This window comes from Alexandromys fortis, unplaced genomic scaffold (assembly GCF_014885135.2).
Source record: "Alexandromys fortis isolate MF-2015 unplaced genomic scaffold, M_Fortis_MF-2015_v1.1 scaffold_2_1_26212458, whole genome shotgun sequence".
Lineage (NCBI taxonomy): Eukaryota > Metazoa > Chordata > Mammalia > Rodentia > Cricetidae > Alexandromys > Alexandromys fortis.
Genome location: NW_026067930.1, coordinates 3,424,684 through 3,445,587, shown reverse-complemented (window position 1 = coordinate 3,445,587; position 20,904 = coordinate 3,424,684). Strand labels below are relative to the sequence as shown.

General features: G+C 38.9%; 1 protein-coding gene across 4 annotated transcripts in view; it reads right to left on the bottom strand.

The window, feature by feature from the left end:
* Window positions 1–20,904, bottom strand: part of Ptk2 (protein tyrosine kinase 2) — a 194,201-nt gene that overhangs the window by 139,144 nt on the left and 34,153 nt on the right. For 2 of the 4 annotated variants that reach the window (XM_050144978.1, XM_050144974.1), the window contains exons 3-4: window positions 11,359–11,670; window positions 3,057–3,283 (exon numbers count right to left, since the gene is read on the bottom strand). In XM_050144978.1, coding sequence (XP_050000935.1) covers window positions 3,057–3,283; window positions 11,359–11,458 — 327 coding nt within the window. In that variant the 5' untranslated portion in view covers window positions 11,459–11,670. Of the gene's footprint in view, window positions 1–3,056; window positions 3,284–11,358; window positions 11,671–20,904 lie in introns of those variants that run through there. The other 2 variants (XM_050144975.1, XM_050144977.1) reach the window with 2 other exon arrangements.

The window sequence follows — 20,904 nt, the reverse complement described above, 5'->3', positions numbered from 1 at the left end:
CTACACATCTTCGAACACCTGATATTTGATAAAAAAAAAAAAAAAGCAAAATATCAAATGGAAAAAGAAAGCATATTTAACAAGTGGTGCTGGCATAACTGGATATCAACATGTAGAAGAATGAAAATAGACCCATATCTATCACCATGTACAAAACTCAAGTCCAAATGGATCAAAGACCTCAACATAAAGCCAGCCACATTGAACCTTATAGAAGAGAAAGTGAGAAGTACACTTGAACGCATTGGCACAGGAGACCACTTCCTAAATATAACCCCAGCAGCGCAGACACTGAGAGAAACAATTAATAAATGGGACCTCCTAAAACTAAAAAGCTTCTGTAAAAGCAAAGGACATGGCCAACAAGACAAAATGACAGCCTACAGAATGGGAAAAGATCTTCATTAACCCCACATCAGACAGAGGTCTGATCTCCAAAATATACAAAGAACTCAAGAAATTGGTCACCAAAAGAACACAAAATCAGATTTAAAAAATGGAGTACAGACCTAAACAGAGAACTCTCAACAGAGGAATCTAAAATGGCTGAAAGACACTTAAGGAAACGTTCAACATCCTTAGTCATTAGAGAAATGCAAATTAAAAAAACTCTGAGATTCCATCTTATATCTGTACGAATGACCAAGATCAAAAGCACTTATGACAACTTATGCTGGAGAGGTTGTGGGGAAAGGGGAACATTTCTGCATTGCTGGTGGGAATGAAAGCTGGTACAATCCCTTTTGATGTCGGTGTGGCAATTTCTCAGAAAATTAGGAAACAACCTTCCTCAAGACCCAGTAACAGCACTTTTGGATTGGATGCTCAATCGTGCCACAAGGACATGTGCTCAACTATGTTCATAGTAGCTTTGTTTTTCATAGCGAGAACCTGGAAACAACCGAAATGCCCCTTGATCGAAGAATGGATAAGAAAAATGTGGTGCATTAACACGATGGAGTACTACACAGCAGAGAAAAGTAATGATAGCTTGAATTTTGCAGGAAAATGGATGGAACTAGAAAACATTATTTTGAGTGAGGTAACCCAGACACAGAAAGACAATTATCACATGTACTCACTTATAGGTGGTCTTTAAACACAAAGCAAAGAAAGCCAGTCTACAAACCACAATCCCAGAGAACTTAGACAACAATGCAGACACTAAGAGAGACTTACATAGATCTAATCGACATGGGAAGTAGAAAGTATAAAAAGACAAGATCTCCTGAGTAAATTGGGAGCATTGGGACCTTGGGAGAGGGTTGAAGGGGGGAGGGCGGAGGAAAGGAGGGGAGCAGAAAAAAATGTAGAGCTCAATAAATATCAATAAAAAATATTTTAAAAATGTATATGCTATCTGCAAACAGGGCTCCTGAGTTGTTTAAGTCTGAACAAAACAGAGTGTCAGAGTATACAACAATCATGGTTGGAAACATAGCTTATACTTAACCTCGGTTAACATTTGGGCACTCATACATACAGCAAATGCCCATGTAACCCTCTCAAAGATCAGATCATACCACCAGGAGACAAGAGGCTTCGTCATACTGAGGTGCTACACAAAAATCTGAAAATGGTCTTCAAAATAGAGAAGACTACTTCAACTCCATATCCCTGAATTGAGTACTTCCCACATACTCTTTTTAATAATTAATCCATCTACATAGTCCATCAATACAGTGATTTTACAGAGGTAACGGAAAAGTATAACTGACAAAAGAATTTAGCTTTAAATCAAATCTATCAATATATTTGAATAAAACAGAAAAGTAATCTAAATTAACTGATTATGGTTAAAAAGAAAAAAGGAGAAGACTTATCTAAGCAAACCTTGCCGTTAAAAATGTCTGTCTCTAAGACTGAATACAAATAAAAGGAGAGCTGAGAAGCTGAATACTTTTTCAATACCTCACCATAGTAAATGCCTCCTGGGAACCCACACCAGCTCCATTTTCTGAAATCCTTATACTACCTGTTTATACCTAACTTTCAGAAACACTCTCCCCTTTGCCTTGCCTGTCTCCTCCTAAGTCTGAAGTACTAGCTCCCCTTACAAACCTGGGGACCTTTGCAGTGCTCGCTCCTCCATTTGGGTTGGTGGGCCCACCTTTAAGCTTCCCAGCACCCAGACAGCCTGCAGGGGAATATTCTACACTTTGCCACATCTCTACCCTACAGATTCTATGCTATAAAGGCAAAAGCTTCTAAAGAGGCTTTGCTATAGTTACTGCCTTCTAGTATGGTTAGGGATACTTCTAAGAGGTGGGACTATTAAGAGATCTATAGATAGCTAGAATATCCTTGAGGGGGGCTAAAGTCTCTTCTTCCTGACTCAGAGATGGAGCAGTTTGCACCAGGTAGCTCCTACTATGTTATGTGGCCTTGCCAGAAAGCTGAAAGCAACAGGACTACTTTCATTACTAGAATCTCAAAATAGGAGCCAAAATCAACCTTAACTGATTCAGAAATTTCATTACAGTGATACAAAACTGGCTAATATAGACCTTTTAGATTCTTACAACATAACACAGTGTTTAAAAACATATAATCAATGTTTTTTTTTAAGGAAATTACTCTACCTGAAGATATGGGAGCACTCCTAAATTAACAACACCTAGAAAAATGATTTTATTTTACTAGATCAGAAGTTATCTTAATTGCATTGGTTCTTTGTACTTTTCCACAGGCTAAAATAATTAACTGGGAAAACACGTAAATTGCAGTACATGATTAAAATGTGATTTCGTGACTGTGACTATTATCCTAAGAAAACAGTAGTCATATATTCGCAATGTCCTCCCTGCTAAGTGCTGGGGAAGCAAACCTAAGGCCTCACACTATTAGGCAAATGCTCTAACACTGACCACCTCTATTCCTAGCCCTTTGGGTGCATATCAGAAAGAAAAGTTAATGTCTCTGTAACATGGTAAGTACTAAGACATTAAATAAAAACTATTTCATCTCTCTCTCTCTTTTTTTTTTTTTGTGGGGAAGGGGGTCGTATGCCACTGAAACGTAACTACTTTAAAATGTCATGAAAAAGACATACTTACCCTGACATCAGTAGCATCTCCATGCCTGATAATACTGGCCCAGGTGGTTGGCTCACTACTACTTTCAAAGTAATGAAAGACCTTTAATACTCGCTCCATTGCACCAGGGGACCGTTCCATGCCAGTACCCAAGTGAGTCTTAGAACTTGAACTTGGTGTATGATTCAAGTTTGGGTCAAGATAAGCAGCTGCCATTCTTTTGCTAGATGCTAGGTATCTGTCATATTCTGTTGAGGGAGAAAAAATGAAATAAGATTTTTCAGTGTACATGAGTAGCAATTACAATCTGACAATTATGTTACCAACACTTTCTTCTAGTCCCCATTCTGTATTCCATGCACAAAGTACTTAAGTTGAATAGGAACTTAGCAACCCCACAAAATCACTGCGCTCTCTACACCCAGGGCCTGATATAAGAGAACACCTTAAATGCCAACTTTAAAAAAATAAAAAATATGTTAAAGGACCTGATTCATATCTAACAATGTCAAAACTTCATTGGCTTAATTAAAATAAGATAATGTTAATACCCCTTCCTTTCTTTAAATCTACTTTTCATTTGTAAGAATACATCACTACATAGGCAAAGGTGCCAATCTGCTGCCTACTTTCAAGAATTTACTTCAAAGTTTTTTTTCTTTACTTCAAATAAAACTCGAGACTTTATACATTCTAAATATGGGCAACTAAAAACAGTAAAACAAGGTAGAGCTAAGGAGATAGTTCAGAGCACTAGCTCTGAAGTCATTAGTACCCGAGTTCAAATCCCCAACACCCAAGTAACAAGCTGGGCACAGCTACATATGCCTACAGCCCTAGCACTGAGAAGCAGAGATGTGCAGATCCTCAGTGCTCACTGGCTGGCCAAAGGGTCAGCTTCTGATTCAGTAAATAACCTCTCTCAAGACAATAAGGTGTCGATCAATAGTGAAAGGCACCTGATACCCTGCTCTGATCTCTGCATTTCTGTGTATACAAACACCTGTAGTCATATTATTCAAAAAAATGGTATACCTTCCCTATCATTTTTAACTGAAAATGACTTCCTGTACCTCTGGTTCTTACAGTCTTTCCGTCCCCTCTTCTAAATGTTCCCTGGGCCATAAGTGTAGAAACTGTGTTGTAGATGTATCTGTTTTTGAGGATCCCACCCATAAACAAAAAACTACAGCAATTGGTGATTGCTGAGTAGGGGAAATGTAACCTCTCCCAGAGACGAAGCCCCTAATAGGTAATCTAATATAAAACAGTCAGCCCCCAAATTTTACATATATCACTATCTATCTATATATATATATATATATATATGTATATATATCACAAAACAGACCCAGCAAATTATATTTATATACATGCATGCATGTGTGTATGTATATATGTAATAATAATAATAAAGAGGCCATCAATCTGAGAAAGAACAGAAGTAGGAAAAGGGTTGGAATGAGGATGGGGAAGGAAAAAAGTGATATATTTAAAAAGTTTCAATTTAAAAAGTAGACAACAAACATAAAAGTATACATGCCATAAACATCACAGGAAGTAGAATCAACACCATTAATATTTTAGAAACTCTTTAAGTTGTGAGAAATTTACTTTTCAGAAAAGATAACTACCTGTGTTGGCAAGAATATAGAAAACAGGAACCCTTATGCTTCAAGTAGCAGGAATGTAAAACAGCACAATCAACATAAAAGCCATCTAGCAGGTCCTCAAATGGCTAAACAGAACCACTATATGACCCCCCAAAATTCCACCACTAAGAGTACTTTCAAGAAACTGAAAACACATATCCAAATAAATACTTGGCCATGAATGTTTGAGACAACATTGTTCATAAAAGCCACAGAGTTCAAGTGATCCTGTTTTTTTTTTTTTCCATTATAGATCTGCATAAGAGTGATTGATCACTAGTAATCAAGTAATCAAGCGACACTATCAATGCTAGGCTATCTTGAAATCTCTTTTGTCAACACCATTAATCCAACATTCTTCAAGTAAGTCTCTAGCAGTTTTTTTTTTTTTTTTAAAACAAAGGCAGAAAGCAGTCACATTCTTTACCAAAACATCACAAGAATGGTCTTGTGGTTGCCCACTTACTAATATTCTTCTCTGAAACCCCTTGATCTAGGCCCCTATAGGTCACATCATCCTCAGCACCACTGTCTTCCATGTTCCTATTAGGATGACCCAGTAAGTCCTGTTTATTGGTTCAACCACTTTTTGCTGTGGGAGCACATTCTGCTCCTTCAGCCAATAGCCTTTAAGATACCAGCCTACTTGGGTGCCGTCTCTTATACCGTAAAAGAAGGTATAAAAGTGTTCCTGTTCTCTTGCTTCCAGCTCCAGCTTCAAGCTACTAGCCTCTGTTCCTGTTCATGCAGAGGACTGTTATCTAGGACAGTGATCTGTAAGTTCCTCCCTTAAATAAATAATCCTTTTATTATTCATAATTCTGAACTGGTGTGAGCTTATTTTGTGACTTCCATCATTAACTTTTCTAGTCCAAAGTCCCAATATTCTTTCTAGTCCGAAGTCTTTCATATTTCTCCAAACAACATGATCAAGCTTGTCACAGCAATACGCCACTTCTTAAACCAACCCCATCCTTAGTCACTGTTCTATTGCTGTGAAAAGACACCATGAACAAGGTAACTCTTAAAAGAGAAAGCACTTTATTAGATGCTTGCTGCAGGTTCAGAGTTAGTCTATTATCATGATGGGGGGGGCACGGTAGCAGGTATAGTGCTGGAGAAATAGCTCAGAGCATTATATCCTTGTCCACAGGCAGCAGACAGAGAAAAAGACACTGAGCCTGGCATGTGCTGCTGAAATTTCAAAGCCTACTCCTCCAATAATGGAACATATACTCCAACAAGTCCACATCTCCTAATCTTTCCCAACAGTCCATCAACTTGGAACTAAGCATTCAAATATTGAGTCGGGGGGAGGGGCAGTCTAATTCAACCATCAGAGTTGACAACCCTGAAAACTTAAATATATATCAGACTGGGGCATACAACTCACTGCTTCAGCATTAGTCTAGCACCTGCATGACATGGTTTCAATCCTTAACACCATCAAAAACATATTTTTCAAACACCATAACAGATCACATTGTTCTTTGAAAAATTCATATGTCAATTTGAAAAAAATTGACAAAATTTAACATCTTTCTTACTATAAATAAAAGAGCCTTATGAATTAAGAACTAAAAGGAAACTATTTTTAATTAATTAATAACACTAATAATTTCAAATACAGACAAAACTATAGCTAACATATTTAACACTAAACACTTTCTTCCTGAAATCAAACAAAGACACTTCCTCCTGCCACTTCCCCACAGTGGAAAATGGTGATAATGAGCCAGGGGAAAAGAACGTGATGAAGACATACTAATGCCCACTACAATATTATGGTGAGGGGCTGCTGTAATGTTCACAACAGAAAAGAGGGGGGAGGGCACAATAGTCTTCCTGTTAAGACATAAGAGGCAATATCCACTGCTTACCACACCAGAGAGGACACAGCCATGTTTCCTAGGGGAAGACTACTCTTCTCCTTCAGCTATTTTTAAGGAAAATTTATTAGAATTGATCTGCACCTTAGATTATTTCATCTCATGCCAGACAAGTGAGAAAGTCAGGGGAAAAGCCAGAGTTCTGGTACTCTCTTCCAGGACACACTGCCATCCCATCAAGACTCTTTGTCATGCATTCTGTTGGGCATTTCCTTCTCCACCTTTTCCTTCTCTACCTAGAATAAAAATCCTCTCAGGTGGGCCTACCTAACAAGGTACTTCAGACTGTTTCAGACCCCAACCCAGATGTAATGTTTCATATCTTCTATCAATTCAGGGAGTAGAAATCTGTGCCTTTTTACTCCTTAGCATCAGCCAAATATTGACAAGTACATTCAGCAACTTGTAAAATGACTGATGAATTTAGGAGAAAATACTTGAAGGCAGAAGACATGTTCTTAACATGCAAATATTAGACAAGGTTAACAATTCCATTAGGATCTTATAATCTTCCCATTTAGGCATGCATAGCATGATGATTAACATTCACACCTGAGTCAGATCCCCACAGTTCAGAACCTGACTCTGCTTTCTGTGACCTAAGTAACCATTGCCAAGTTATTTGGCTTCAGTGCCTTAAAATCTCTTCTGCAAAACTGGAATACTGATGAACTCCTATCTCAGAGACCTTTATGAGAAATGAATGGAGCCATACACATGACTCATGTGCATGTACAAGTTCAGCTCACACATGACATTTAGTACCTGAGGAACAAAGTTTACATGTTACAAGAGGCACAGCTCTCTCAAAAATGCTACCTTTTGGGTGCAGAGATGGATAGCTCAGAGTTAAAAGCACAATCTACTCTTGACCTTTCTGTTCTTCCAGAGAACAAAGGTTCAATTCCCAGCACCCACATGGAGCCTCACAACTGTCTGTAACACTAGTTCCAGGAGATCTAAGACCTGGCACTCCAAGGGTACCAGGCATACATGTGCCTCAGACACATACATGCAGACAAAACATTCACACACAAAATAAAATAAAGAATGTTTTTTTTAGAAAATGCTGCGAGGCAGTAGTCACACACACCTTTAATCCCAGCACTTGTGAGGCAGAGGCAGGTGGATATCTGTGAGTTCCAGGACAACATGGGCTCTTAACACAGAGAAACCCTGTCTTGAACCCACCCCCCACAAAAAAAAAGAAAGCGAGAAAATGCTAACAAAGGTAAAGTAGAAAAGAATCATGAGAAATATTTAGTGAAATACTCAAATAAGTATAAAAGAACTGACAGTAGCTGAAGAACAAAGCCATTGCCACATATATGCATACATCCATCAGCTACCAACTCTACAGGCTGCTATGCTAAATTTTACACATACACTTTTATTGTCAGAAGAAAACCATACACAAATACAGCAAAATTAGAGCAGTCAACTCGACGAGTATTAAAACTAGGTTCATCCAAATACAATATAAGCAAAGGAATGTTAGCTTTTCAAGAGCCCTTAAAATAAAACTTATTCTATACAGAATACATTAACAAATATTAAAATAACACCCTTTTGCCTAGTATTTACTGGGCAAAAAAAAAATCTCACATTATCCCAGAGGATGGTAAGTCTACTAAGGGAGATAGAAATCAAACAAGGTAACTGTAAAATGATATATCACAGTATATAATGTGCCAAAGAAGTGCAGGCTATGGTAGGAACCCTGGAGAGGATCTGGCTAGGTTGAGGGATGAGAACTCATTTAAGGGGTATCCTTATGGTAAATAGGACTAGGGGAGTCACTGAATGGAAGGGTGGTTCTAACGGTGGCATCAGCATATACGGAAGGTCTGAGAGAGAGCTTTCCCAATGTGCAAAACCAAAGTGATTATACTGCTAATGAGCAAGACAATAGCTCGGAGATGGAGAATACAAGAGAGAAAGGATAAAGTGAGATCTGTGGGGCACAGTAAGAATGTGGTGCTTGATCCAAATCTAGTAAGTCACTGAAAAATACCATGAAAACATCAGATTTCTGTTTTCACAAAATTATTCCAACTGGTATGTGAAGGATGAACAAACATGTATAGACACAGCGAGAGCAGACATCACAGAGACATAAATTGATTAACTCAAGACATACGCTGTATAGAGAACAATCAGAATAAAATTATGAACTTATTGTGCATGGAAGGGAAAGTCAAAGAAGCATTCTGAATCTAAAGCATGAATAAGTGCATGGGAGCCCAATGTATACTAAGATGGGGAAGATTCAGGACAGCTAAGAGTCCCAAGAAGCACTGCCATTTTAGTAGAACAGAGAAGAGAAGATGTACTGCACAGATGGATAGATGGATAAATAGGTAAAATTTAATTTGAATGCAGGGTAAGTGTGACTACAACTGCATAAGTCAGAAGGGGGGAAAAATTAAAGAAACCAGAAAACATACTTTTTCCTAAAAACCAAACCATCACTATATTTGCAGTCTTTTTTGATGGAACAATGTATAACTGATAATTAGAAAACCCCAGAAGTAGAGTTTTCCCAACCCAACACTTTGCAACCAAATGTTCTGAGAATATTTTCTCTTAGTATTCTTAATTATGCCTAGAAAATCACAATGTGGGCACATACCTTTCTTAAATATTTTTAAACATAATCTTCTTGGGTGAGTCTTCACACCAAATTAAACAATATACTAACTATTAAAGAATAGACCCCCAAGTATTAAGTAAGGGTACCTTGAAGATCCACTTCAAAGTATACAAATATAGGTCTGTTCTACTATTTTTAGCCTGTCCTGGTAAGAATCTTATGTCTTTTTAAAACTAGGACACTGCTATGTGTTTTGAGGTTAATGTGACTAGTTGAAACAAATACACAGTTTAGAATGTCCATTTGCAGGCTGAGATTTGTATATTTTTTGGCTCTGAGGTTTAAACTTTGTCTACATACTTTAACTGTTACACTTGAAATAACCGAGTCAGCTAATTACTAACAACTAGCATCGTTGTTCTTATCATGAACAGTATTAACATGAATGGGGACAGGTGTCTCAGGAAAGAAAGTAAAACAAGCAGTCAGAGAGGAAATTTAAAGACAGCTGCACTGGACAATCACTGCAAAAGCATATGCTCAATTGAAGAGGACAAGGTGACAAGCTCCTCCACTTGAACCACCAGACTATCCAAGAGAGGAGAAGGCTGTTGGCGCTGCACGTAGAGATGGGGCCCGCTGTGCCCCTTGATGTGTCCCATTTCCCATCCACTGCTTTAAAAGCTCTGCTCCCCTCATCCAGTCTGTCATCTACCAAAAGGTACATTTTAATTTAAAAAATCAGCTATTTGTATTTCTCTAATTAGTCTGCAAACACTTCAAAGCATGTTGCTTTGATCAACTTCTTTGTGGTGAGCCAAAACACTACTATCTCTTTTCTGTTAAAAGTTCTCATTTCTAAGGCCAATGTAGGTATTTAAGTAGAAAATCCAGTTGCTAACATCCCATTGGTCTAGGTCTTTAGCTCTTGGCTAGCTACAGTCTGGAGGGCTTTACTACTGATGCTCAGCACCATCATATTATAGAGATAGCATTCTGGACACAACCTACAAATGCTTCAGAAAGGCTGAGCTCTGCCTCAATTATGCTCATTTGCATTACATAGTCCTCATGCCACAAAACTACAGCAGTAAGAGGTCAATGTCCTTTAAAATTTGAGAGCTTCAATTTAACTGGATGAAATCTTTACTCTGAGTACCTATGTATGATAAAAGTGATGGGGACTTTATTCAGATACTAAAACAGTTCAAATATTGCAGGCTTTGGTTCCTAAAAAGGAACGAATAAGTAATAGAGATAACTCAACCAATGAAAAACAATCTGGAAAACTGAAGTGTGATCCTAACACATCCTAATCTAGAGATACTAATATTAATATCTTTAGCCTAAAAATTAAACTGAATAAGCCTGTAATTCATTCATCAAAGTGCAGCTCTTGCCCAAGTGTAGGTTCCTCCTTTTGAAAGCCTTCCTAAATAGATTAACACAGTACCTAAAGACACTCTTCACATAGTGACAGTATTTTTATGAAATCTTTAAGTATGTTAATGGCTTAAATATTCACCACTATGCTAAGCAAAACAATTTCTAGTTGAATTTGTCTGTCTTGAGTTATGCACAAATTTTTACAGCTTCTTTAACTTAACTATGCTTTCTAAATGCTACCTTGAATGCTGGAATGAAGATGCCCTACTTCATATTTATATTTCTGCATGAAAACAAATTCTCACACTGAAGTAGAAAATTCTTCACTCACAGTATTTTTGACCTGTGGTAATATTCTCAAAATAACAAGAGCTTAAAGCTAAATATACAAGGCATATAGACAATAAAGGAAATCCACTTTAAAACAACTAAGCCCACAATACCCTTTTCTCCTCTTATCCTATAGTTAAAACTAATCATTTTATTCTTTAAAAGCCTCTATGGCGCAGAAGAGATAAGTGTCCTGAGTAAAATGAAAAGGCAAAAATAAATGGCACACAGGACAAGCACAGAAAAATGATTTAGATCGCTTAAGATTATTTCCATACAAACGTTTCATTTTCTACTTGCAAAGTCGCCTAACTGGTTTTATGCACCAGCTGTAAACCTATACCACATCTTTTTTTTTTCCTCAAATGTAATTGTAACTCTAAGTTCTAAAAGAACTATTATCTTGCTGTTTTTTAGTACAAAAGCATGAACTGACATAAGCACACACTAAACAGATCTTTAAGTTGTTATACCTTTAGCCCAACACACTGGAAATGGACTACAGCCGCTTTTCTCCATACAGACAGCACCTGTAGGTCTCAGGGCCTCTTGGCCTGCCCGCTCCAACAACATACACCCAATTCTATCAAGATCAAGCCTGGAGTCCGCACACAAAGTCCCAGTTCATCGCTCCGACAGCATTTGCTTGGATCCAAAGCAAGACTAAGTAAGCGTCCCCTGTGCTCCTTTTCAGAGCCTGAAGCACGGTTTGAGAGGTGCTCCTTCTGTAACAGTTTCCAGCAGCTCCACGGTGGCCTCTCAGTTACCGAATCTTCTTCCGCAATCTGAAACACAGACCATCCTGGCCAGATTAAGCCACTGAACAGAATAAAACCAGCTAGTCATGCGACCCTATGGGTCTGTGTTTCTAGATTCATTCAGGGACAGGGAGAGGGAGAAAGGGGAGGAGAAAAGAAGTCCTGGAGCCAGCACCTTATGAATATGCTAATCCCGCCCTTCTGTTCACTTCATCTGGCAGACTTCTGTTTACAAAATGACAGCGGACTCTCAAAACTGAGTAAACTGCAAATCCAGTCTGACCCAGATCAACTGTCCATAGATAGTTCCTAAACAATTCCTGTCTTCAGAATCATGCCTTTGGCACTTTACCAGCCTAATTCAAGTCTTAAACTAAAAATAATTAACTTGATAAAATAAGTTTTGAAAAAATATTATGCTCAAAGCAAAAATCAAATGTGGAGGCAACCCATATGAGCCCAAATACCTCAAAGGTAAAATTTTCCTTCATTGATATTTTCTCAATATAACTATAAATATGCATAAACTATCTAAAAAACATAAACTAGAACTTAAGGTAGCCAACTTATTGTAAAATATGCTTAAAGAATAATGAGGGATACAAAATTCCTTTTTCTGGCTTCAAGTATGATTTCTTTTTTTAGCCTCAAAAGATGAAAACTAACTCATACCTGAGTAGGACAGAAACTACTTTTACAATCCGCATCAGCAACTTTTTTAAAAAACCAAAAAAAAAAAAAAATCCTTTAAAAAATGCAAAACTACTTGCTTTTTCGATTCAGACTGAGAGTCAAGGTCATGAGAAAAAATAAGCTATTTGAATACATTCCATGTGAGCATAAGGACAGCAGGTAAGAAGTTGCCCTTAAAGTATATGTACTACACACTGAAGCTCCACAGTTCTAGCTTGTCTAGTATGTAAAAGACCCTTCAGTTACACAACCCCACAAACTAAGCTGAACTCAAGCACTGGCCTCACATGTAAATGTCCAAAGTTTTTCTATTAATTTATTAACTTCTGAAAATAGGAGCTGAACAAATACTTAAAACAATAAGCATGTTGGGGCTGGAGAGATGGCTCAGTGGTTAAGAGCATTGCCTGCTCTTCCAAAGGACCTGAGTTCAATTCCCAGCAACCACATGGTGGCTCACAACCATTTGTAGTGACGTCTGGTGCCCTCTTCTGGTCGGCAGACATACAGACAGAATATTGTAAAATAAATAAATAAATAAATAAATAAATAAATAAATAAATAAATAAATAAATAAATAAATAAAGCATGTTTGTACCTAGCAATGTCCAAGACAGTTTCCTTCTACCTGTGATAATAGATATTCTTGACCCTGAGCTCCACTCAGAGTCTAACAGCTGCCAGAGCTCCAGCGGCCATTCCTGAGCATTATTCCCGGGCATGAACTATGACCCTAGGCAATACTAAGAAGAAAGAACTGCAGAAAAATATTGCAAGCAGGCTGGAAGAACAGAAGAAGCTAGCAAACAGAGCCATCAGACCAAAAAGGATATCCTAGGCCACTACAGAGGAGGCAGGGTCATGGAGGACTATTGCCATCCTAGAAAAAGCAAGCATACTAAGTTCTGCCTCATCACATAAGCATGCCTTGGAGTTGAACATGAGCAATCACCAAAAGCTGCACAAGTCATTCAAGCCAAGGGTGAGTATACAGGAAACTCATAACCAACACCACCTACTCCTACTGCACCTAACTGTTCAAGACACCTACTGAGCTAAAGCACCACTACTGCACAGCTTCCACCATGAGAACAAGGACACTAGAGGCAAGGCCCTGCCAGGAGGGAGGGTCCTCATGCTCAGCTGTGATCCAAGGACTCTGAGCCACCACCCACCTAATCCAGGAATCATTTTTTAGCCCAATTTAATAACTGGCTCAGGACTCCCAGAGCAGAATAAAGAGGGGCTGGAGCAAGGCGGTGGTGGCGCACGCCTTTAATCCCAGCACTTGGGAGGCGGAGGCAGGCGGATCTCTGTGAGTTCGAGACCAGCCTGGTCTACAGAGCTGGTTCCAGAACAGGCTCCAAAACCACACAGAGAAACCCTGTCTCGAAAAACCAAAAAAAAAAAAAAAAAAAAAAAAGAGGGGCTGGAGCTAAGGCACTGTTGGTGGAGGAGACAAGTACAACCCTAAGAGAAGGGAATAGGAAGAAAGGACCACTGGCCCACTGAGAAGCCATGGCACCAGAGGCTAGCTGGAAAGGAGGGGGGAGGGTGCCAACAGCAATCAAAAGGACTACCTGAACCTTTTCTAAAAACTGTAGTTATAGATAGGCATAGAGCTATAAACCTATAATCCCAATACTCAGGAGGAAGAGGCAGAAGAATCTGAGTTTGAGATCAGCTTGGTCTACACAGAAAAATCCTGTATCAAAAACAAACAAAAACCTATAGTTATAGTTGAAATAAAAGCCTAACCAAGTAACATCTTTTTAAAAGAACAGATATAGACCATAGAGAAATCTAAAGGATCAGAATCCATTAAAAATGTTAAAAAAAATTCTGTGATGTTCCAATTAAATATTTAGTATTAGCATATTAAATGCAACTCTGATAAGGACTACTTCACAAGTAAACACATTCAACTAAAATTTACAAGAAAGAAAGTACTATGTATAGAAACCCCGAACTCTCATCTCTAGTCACTCCTGCCTTCTTGCTTCAAAGTGATCTGTCAGAAACTCTTATCACTGCCTTCAGAACATCAGTGTCTATGTATTTCTCAATGGCTACTGTCCACATTCTGGCCAAAGCTCCTGCAAGATTATAGCTACAGCCTCCAACCTGCTTCCTTGGGTTATAACTTAAACCCAGCAGCTGCTGATGCTCTCAAAAAAGCAAGCATGTCATTCACTCCTCTGTTTGAATCTCATCAATAATTCCCTAATTTTCCCAAGATAGGCACCAACATACTTAGCAGAGTCTGCAAAACCCTGTGTAATACCCGTCTATACCCTCATCTCACACTTATCCGTTGTTCTCCTTAACGCAACCACTGCACTGACCTTCCTGCTGTCTCTCCATGTGGAATATTTCCTCAGTTATTACAGTCATGCCCCTTCCCTGTCAAGGGTTGCTCTAATGGTGCCTACTCAAAGTGTCCTGAGCACTACATCTGAAACTATATGGCCTATCTACTTTCCTACTGCATTTCCTCACATACTTTACTTATACATCGTTTACTGCCTAGCTGCCCCCACTACATGTAAACTATGTGACAGAAGGCAAAGGTGTCTATTCTAGCACAATCTCCAGTATCTTACAATAGTAGCTACCACAGAAGTGTGGAAACCAGGCAACAAGAAGATGGCAGAAGAAATTTGTGTTTTCTCTCACAGACCACAGAAAAGGTGTATGTATATATATATACAGTAATGATACATCCTGTCTCCATCCTGGATACCATGTCACCTTCAGGTCCCTCTAGTCAGAGGCTTAACAGTTACAGAGTGAATGTGAAAGAGAAAAGGCAACATAGAGGAAAAGATGCAGACTGTCAATATCCCAGCTATACAATAAACCACAGGAACAGTGCTCTAATATTTCTTCTAAACTCCCACTGCTAAAGTACCAACTGCAAAATCAGAATGAAAACACATCAGGCTAGTAAACGAATGCTATGAGCAAGATCAGTATGCAGAAAGGTAACTCTAGAACCTTCCAAATGCTGTGCACAAATGTCCACCCTGGCCTGCAAGTCACTGGGAATGAACTATTTTTTAAAGATTCATTATTTTTAATTGTGTGCAGGTTTTCACACACACCAGAAGATAACAGATCCTCTTGGAGGTAGAGTTATGGACAGTTGTGAGCCATATGATATGGGTGCTGGGAACTAAACTCAGGTCTACAAAAACAGTATGTGTTCTTAACCACTGCACCATCTCTCTAGCCCAAAGTAAACTTTTTAACAAATGAATTGCTTATAAATGTCAAAAAATATGCTATAAAAATAAGAAATTGGTTGCCATGGGCTGGAGAGATGACTCAGAGGTTAAGAGCATTGCCTGCTCTTCCAGAGGTCCTGAGTTCAATTCTTAGCAACCACATGGTAGCTCATACCCACCTATAATAAGATCTGATGCCCTCTTCCAGCATGCAGGCAAACATACAGACAGAACACTGTATAATAAATAAATAAATGAATAAATGACTGAATGAATAAATAAATAAATCTTTTTAAAAAAATAAAGAAATTGGCAGCGGCTTTATCTGTTAGTCTTACCCACAAACACATCAGAATACTTTTGGGAGCAAAAAGAGAAATAAATGCTCTTCTGACAGCTGACTAGAGGAATATCTAGGAAAAATAGTATTCATACTACACATGGATATATTTTGAAGTCTATGACCTTTCCTATGTCTGCATAAGGAATTAAACATTTAAATAAGCACAACACTTCCAACCTGCATCTAGTATTTATAATATATGACAACTTTCCAATGCTAAGAATCTCATACTAAGCTAATATCTGTTAAGATTGCTAATTATCAGCCGGGTGGTAACGCACACCTTTAATCCCAGCACTCTGGAAGGCACAGGCAGGTGAATCTCCATAAATTACAGAACAGCCTTGTCTACAAAGTGAGAAAGCTTGGAAAGGAATTCTGGACACAAAAGAATGAAGTTAAGCACAGCTTAACGTTGTGGCTCCTTTGAGAGGTTTTCCTGATTCAGTGGTAGCAGGAAAATAAATAAATAAATAAGTTACTTACTTAATTAATTAATAGCACGCAGCTTTGAAATAGCCACAGCACAAACTCTTGACTCTTTCAGGAGGTCTGGCTATGGAGCATTTAAATCGAGTTTGTAAGCAGAATGCTATAACTTGCTTAATGGCAACACAGACCTGCTGCAACCCAACCCTGGATCTAGGGTGAAGAGAATGGCTCTCAGAGGCACTGAATGGACCTCAGCTATGTTGAACTGGGTGGAGCCAAAAGGAAAAGTGGCCTTAGTCCTAGTAAGGCTGCTTAACATCTTAAGAAGCGCTTCTGGACAGAAAAGAATTTCAGATACACAAAAATTTATTCACCATATAGAGAAACAGAAAAAGGATAGATGGAAACTATCCTATAAAGCAAAACACACTTTTTTTGTTTGAAGGAAAATACTACACTTCCTCTCAGACAGAATCTATATTTAAAATAAGACATTCGAGGACAAGGGAGACTATTTGAAAGAAAGGAGAGGTTCAGCAAGAGGAAGCAACAAAATAATAAAGATGAGGTCAAGATGAAATACACCCATGAAGTGTTAGTGAAATCCATCATTGGTACTATGACCATGTGCTAGTCAAGGGAATGGGAGTGACAGACCATGATCAGGCATGAAGGACTCAATCCCAACCCAGCACTCTACATAGTACAGTATGTCTACATTTTAGAATCTTTAATCCCTAACAAACTGTTAAGATACTAATACCAACATTGCTGAGATTTACAAAGATGAAGAACTACAAGATTAAACTCTGTGAAAGTAGAAAAGTCATGTGAACCAAAGCCCAAATCATCTTTTGTCCCACCACCTTAAAACTCAAAGGTACATTCAGCAACTGGGTTCAAGAACTACTGGACCCCAACTCTACAACACAGGAATTGAGTGACATTGACTCCTTTGGTAAAAAGTTTCCAATAACTTAGTCTTCTCAGTAGTTAAATGCATTAGCATCTCTCAATGGCCTCTGGTGGCATAGGCTGTAACTTCAGCAAAGGAAATCAGCTAAGAGAGGATTATGGACTTGAGGTCAGTACATAGACTTCATAATTATTTTGAAAATTAAGTAACACTATCAACATAAAGAGCTCTGAGAGATGATGACACCTAGTAATGTCTATTGTCACTTAAAGTATACTTGCTGTATGCTTCTATGTTTGTATCAAGAACTAGCAGTAGAGAACACAAAAGAACTAGGACACAAGACGTTCACAGCTCACAAAGAGCAGAATTGGAGTAGCCACAGTCCTGGAATGTGGGAGGCAGAGATACTTCAACTCGTGCCGAAGGTGTGGGGCTTGATCCTCTGAGAAGTTAAGAAAACTTCTCTTTAAATAGAGGTGGAAGGTAGGAATTCGATCCTCTCACCCAAGGAATGGGGACCATGAGAGTGAAGTAGTACAGATTCATTTCAGTCCTCTGAGCCAAAGCATTTTATACAATTAAAGGTGTTTGTTAAGATCCAGAGCAGAAAATACTCAGAGCAACAACTCTGCAACTTTCTACAAGAGACTGTAAAATTCAATCCCTGATTTCCTAAACAAGGAACCAATGATGTTAAAATTGGAAGCACATAGGAGCTAATGTAAAAAGAGCCCATGAAAGGTGGTATCATGGTTTGAAAGAAAATGACCCCCAAAGGGAGTGGCACCCCCAGACTGTTGTGAAATATTACTTTAACTCTGTATGCAGGACACAGCATGCCAGCTCTACAGAACCACCGCACTGTAGTTTGCAGATGTCACTTTAATATTCCTTTCCTATACCAATGCCCGTTCTACACACCCACTGGAGTGGACCAGTCCATAGGCCTCTGGAAACATGAGTCTCTAAGATGAGAAGGAGAAAAAAAAAAAAGGAAAAAGAAGAGAAAACAAACATTAATGAAGAGTGTACAAGGCCTGGGTAGTCACTGCAGGTAGGTGCAAGAGACTACATGAACAAAGAAAAAGGACTATGGCATCAGTGAAGCATATCTCTGGTTGTGTTTGCAACAACCTTTCCTGAGGATTAACTGAATACCTAACCTGAATGTAGAGGGCACCATATCATGGGCTGGAGCACAGATTAATAAAGTACAAAAAAGAAGAAGTCTGCTGAGTTGAATACAGTATTCTTTGTTTTCTGCCCAAGTAAGCTCCTTAATTGCAAACTGCACCTGTAACCATGTTTTCCCTCATGATGGGCAATACCCTCAAACCATGAAAAAATAAGCCTTTGAGAGATATGGGGCTTTGGAGACCTATCTCTGGTTCTTTGGACCTAGAGTTACAAGCCTCTGAAGAGATTTTGTTTTTTCTTCATTCTTTCTTATAAAACCATCTACAAAAATTTTAACAAAATCACTTAAAAAAATATTTGAAGACACCAAAAAGCCAGCCAAGGCAGGCCAAACCTTCAAAAAATGTCCTCGTGAAAATTCTCATAGCATCTGGCATGTGCCATGATTCTGAACCCTCTTGCCTGGCACCATGCCCTGCTCTGGATTTCAGGACTGTAGGCATCTGGCCATGTAACTCGGAGCACAAGCTGATACAAACTTAAGGGAAAAGTAGGAAGACAGTATCAATATAAATCTATTCTTAATTTATTATATTTTATTTACTTAACGTGTGTGGAAATCAAAATAACTTGTGGGTGTTGGTTATTTCCATCATGTGGGTTCCAGGGATTGAAATCAAGTCATCAGGCTTGGTGTCGAGTACCTCTACCCCCTGAGCCACCTCTTAGTCCCACATCTAAATCTAAATATAAATCTGTGGTAGACTGCAAAGATGCTGTGATGGTTCAGATTCATCGTCAACAAGATTCAGAGTCACCGGGAAAACAAAGGTGTTTCTAAGATTTGACTAGAAAAGAAGATTTACCTGATTGTGGATGGCATCATTCTGTTGAACTGAGGTCCTGGGCCGAATTAAAAGGAAAAAGCAAACTGAGTACTAGCTTTCATCTCTATTTCCTGGCAGCGGATGGAATATAACCAGCCACCTCATGCACCTGCCACACCCTTCCCACCATGATGTATTAAACTCTCAAACTAAAATCCAAAACAAACCCTTCTTAAGGCACTTTTTCTCAGGTATTTATTTTGTCACAACAACAAAAGCTAATACATTTGCAATATAACAGAAGAAAAAAAAGCCAAGGTGGAGAGGAAAACATAACTACTGCAGGGCTACAGATACAAGATTCCTGGAATTAGTCTGAGTCCACTGCCCCTTGACTCAATGCTCCCCAAGTCAGCCAGGCCTGGCTCTAGTGACAAAAGCCTCACTGAGAGTAGCTGAAAAATCATTTGAAGGAGGCATTCTAGAGAAGGAAACAACAACAAAATCTATATTTCATCCTTACTGTACTCAATAATTTTAAAACAGGGTTTAAAATTTGCAAGTCTAACAAATTCCTAGGAATCAGACCTGTCTAGGGACTGAGACAGCACTCTGGGTAAGAAAAGGATTGTTCACCATAGAGTCTGCTTAAGTTTCTTGTCAGCTTAGTATCATGAATTCCAGAACAATTAATAACATTTTCTGTAAAGGTTGCAGACACAGAGATAACACTGCTTCTATAAAGAGATGTTTCAGATATGAATGTTAAAATGGCAATAAGCCATACTTAAGGTCTGTATTAGTAATCTTCTGTTGCTGTAAGAAAACATTATGACTAGGGTAAACTCATAGAAGGAAGAGTTTTATGGTCCCAGGGGGATAGTCTGCCATGGCAGAGAAGCCACAAATGTGGCAGCTGAAGTAGCAGCAAGCTGAGAGATCACATCCTGAACTCCAAGAAAGGAAGCAAACTAGGAAATGGTGTGTGGCTTTGAAACCTCACACTTGGCTACCTTGCTAATTCTACCCAAGCAGCACCAATGCCTGTGGACCAAGTATTTATTCAGATATCTAAGTCTATGGGGGATAGTCTCATACACACCACCCTAAGGTCTAAGCATATATAACTTAGTACGGCCCTACTCCTTTCCTAATTGTACAATTAAATTATGTGGAACTCTCACAAACAAGACTATAAGATTTTGTCTACAGTAAAAACACCTTAATTTCCCACCAACCCCATGTCCTATCCAAAGCACCAAAGCACCCCAGGAACCAGATGTGAACTCATTTACGAGAGAGAAAGGCGGGGGGGGGGGGGGGGGGGGGGGGGGGGGGGGGAGGGGGGGGGGGGGGGGGGGGGGGGGGGGAGAGAGAAAGAGAAAATGGTTCTTAACCACCCTTTGATAGACAATTTCAAAAATCGCCAAAATCATCTCTGTGGGTACTGTGAAGCCACAAGTTTAAATCTCCTGAGAAGCCCACACCAAGACTCTTGGGTGTGTCTTAGCCTTCCCTTGAGTGCCTATTAATTTCTGCTGAAACCTATTAAACCTTTTCTTAATACATTTCAGCTTTGCTTCAAACTGGCCTGACCTGAAATTCTTTTCTGTGATGAAATCAAGAATCCCATCTTTACTTGACTGCAGTCTCTGAAAAGAACTCCTCAGGCCACTGCCGGCA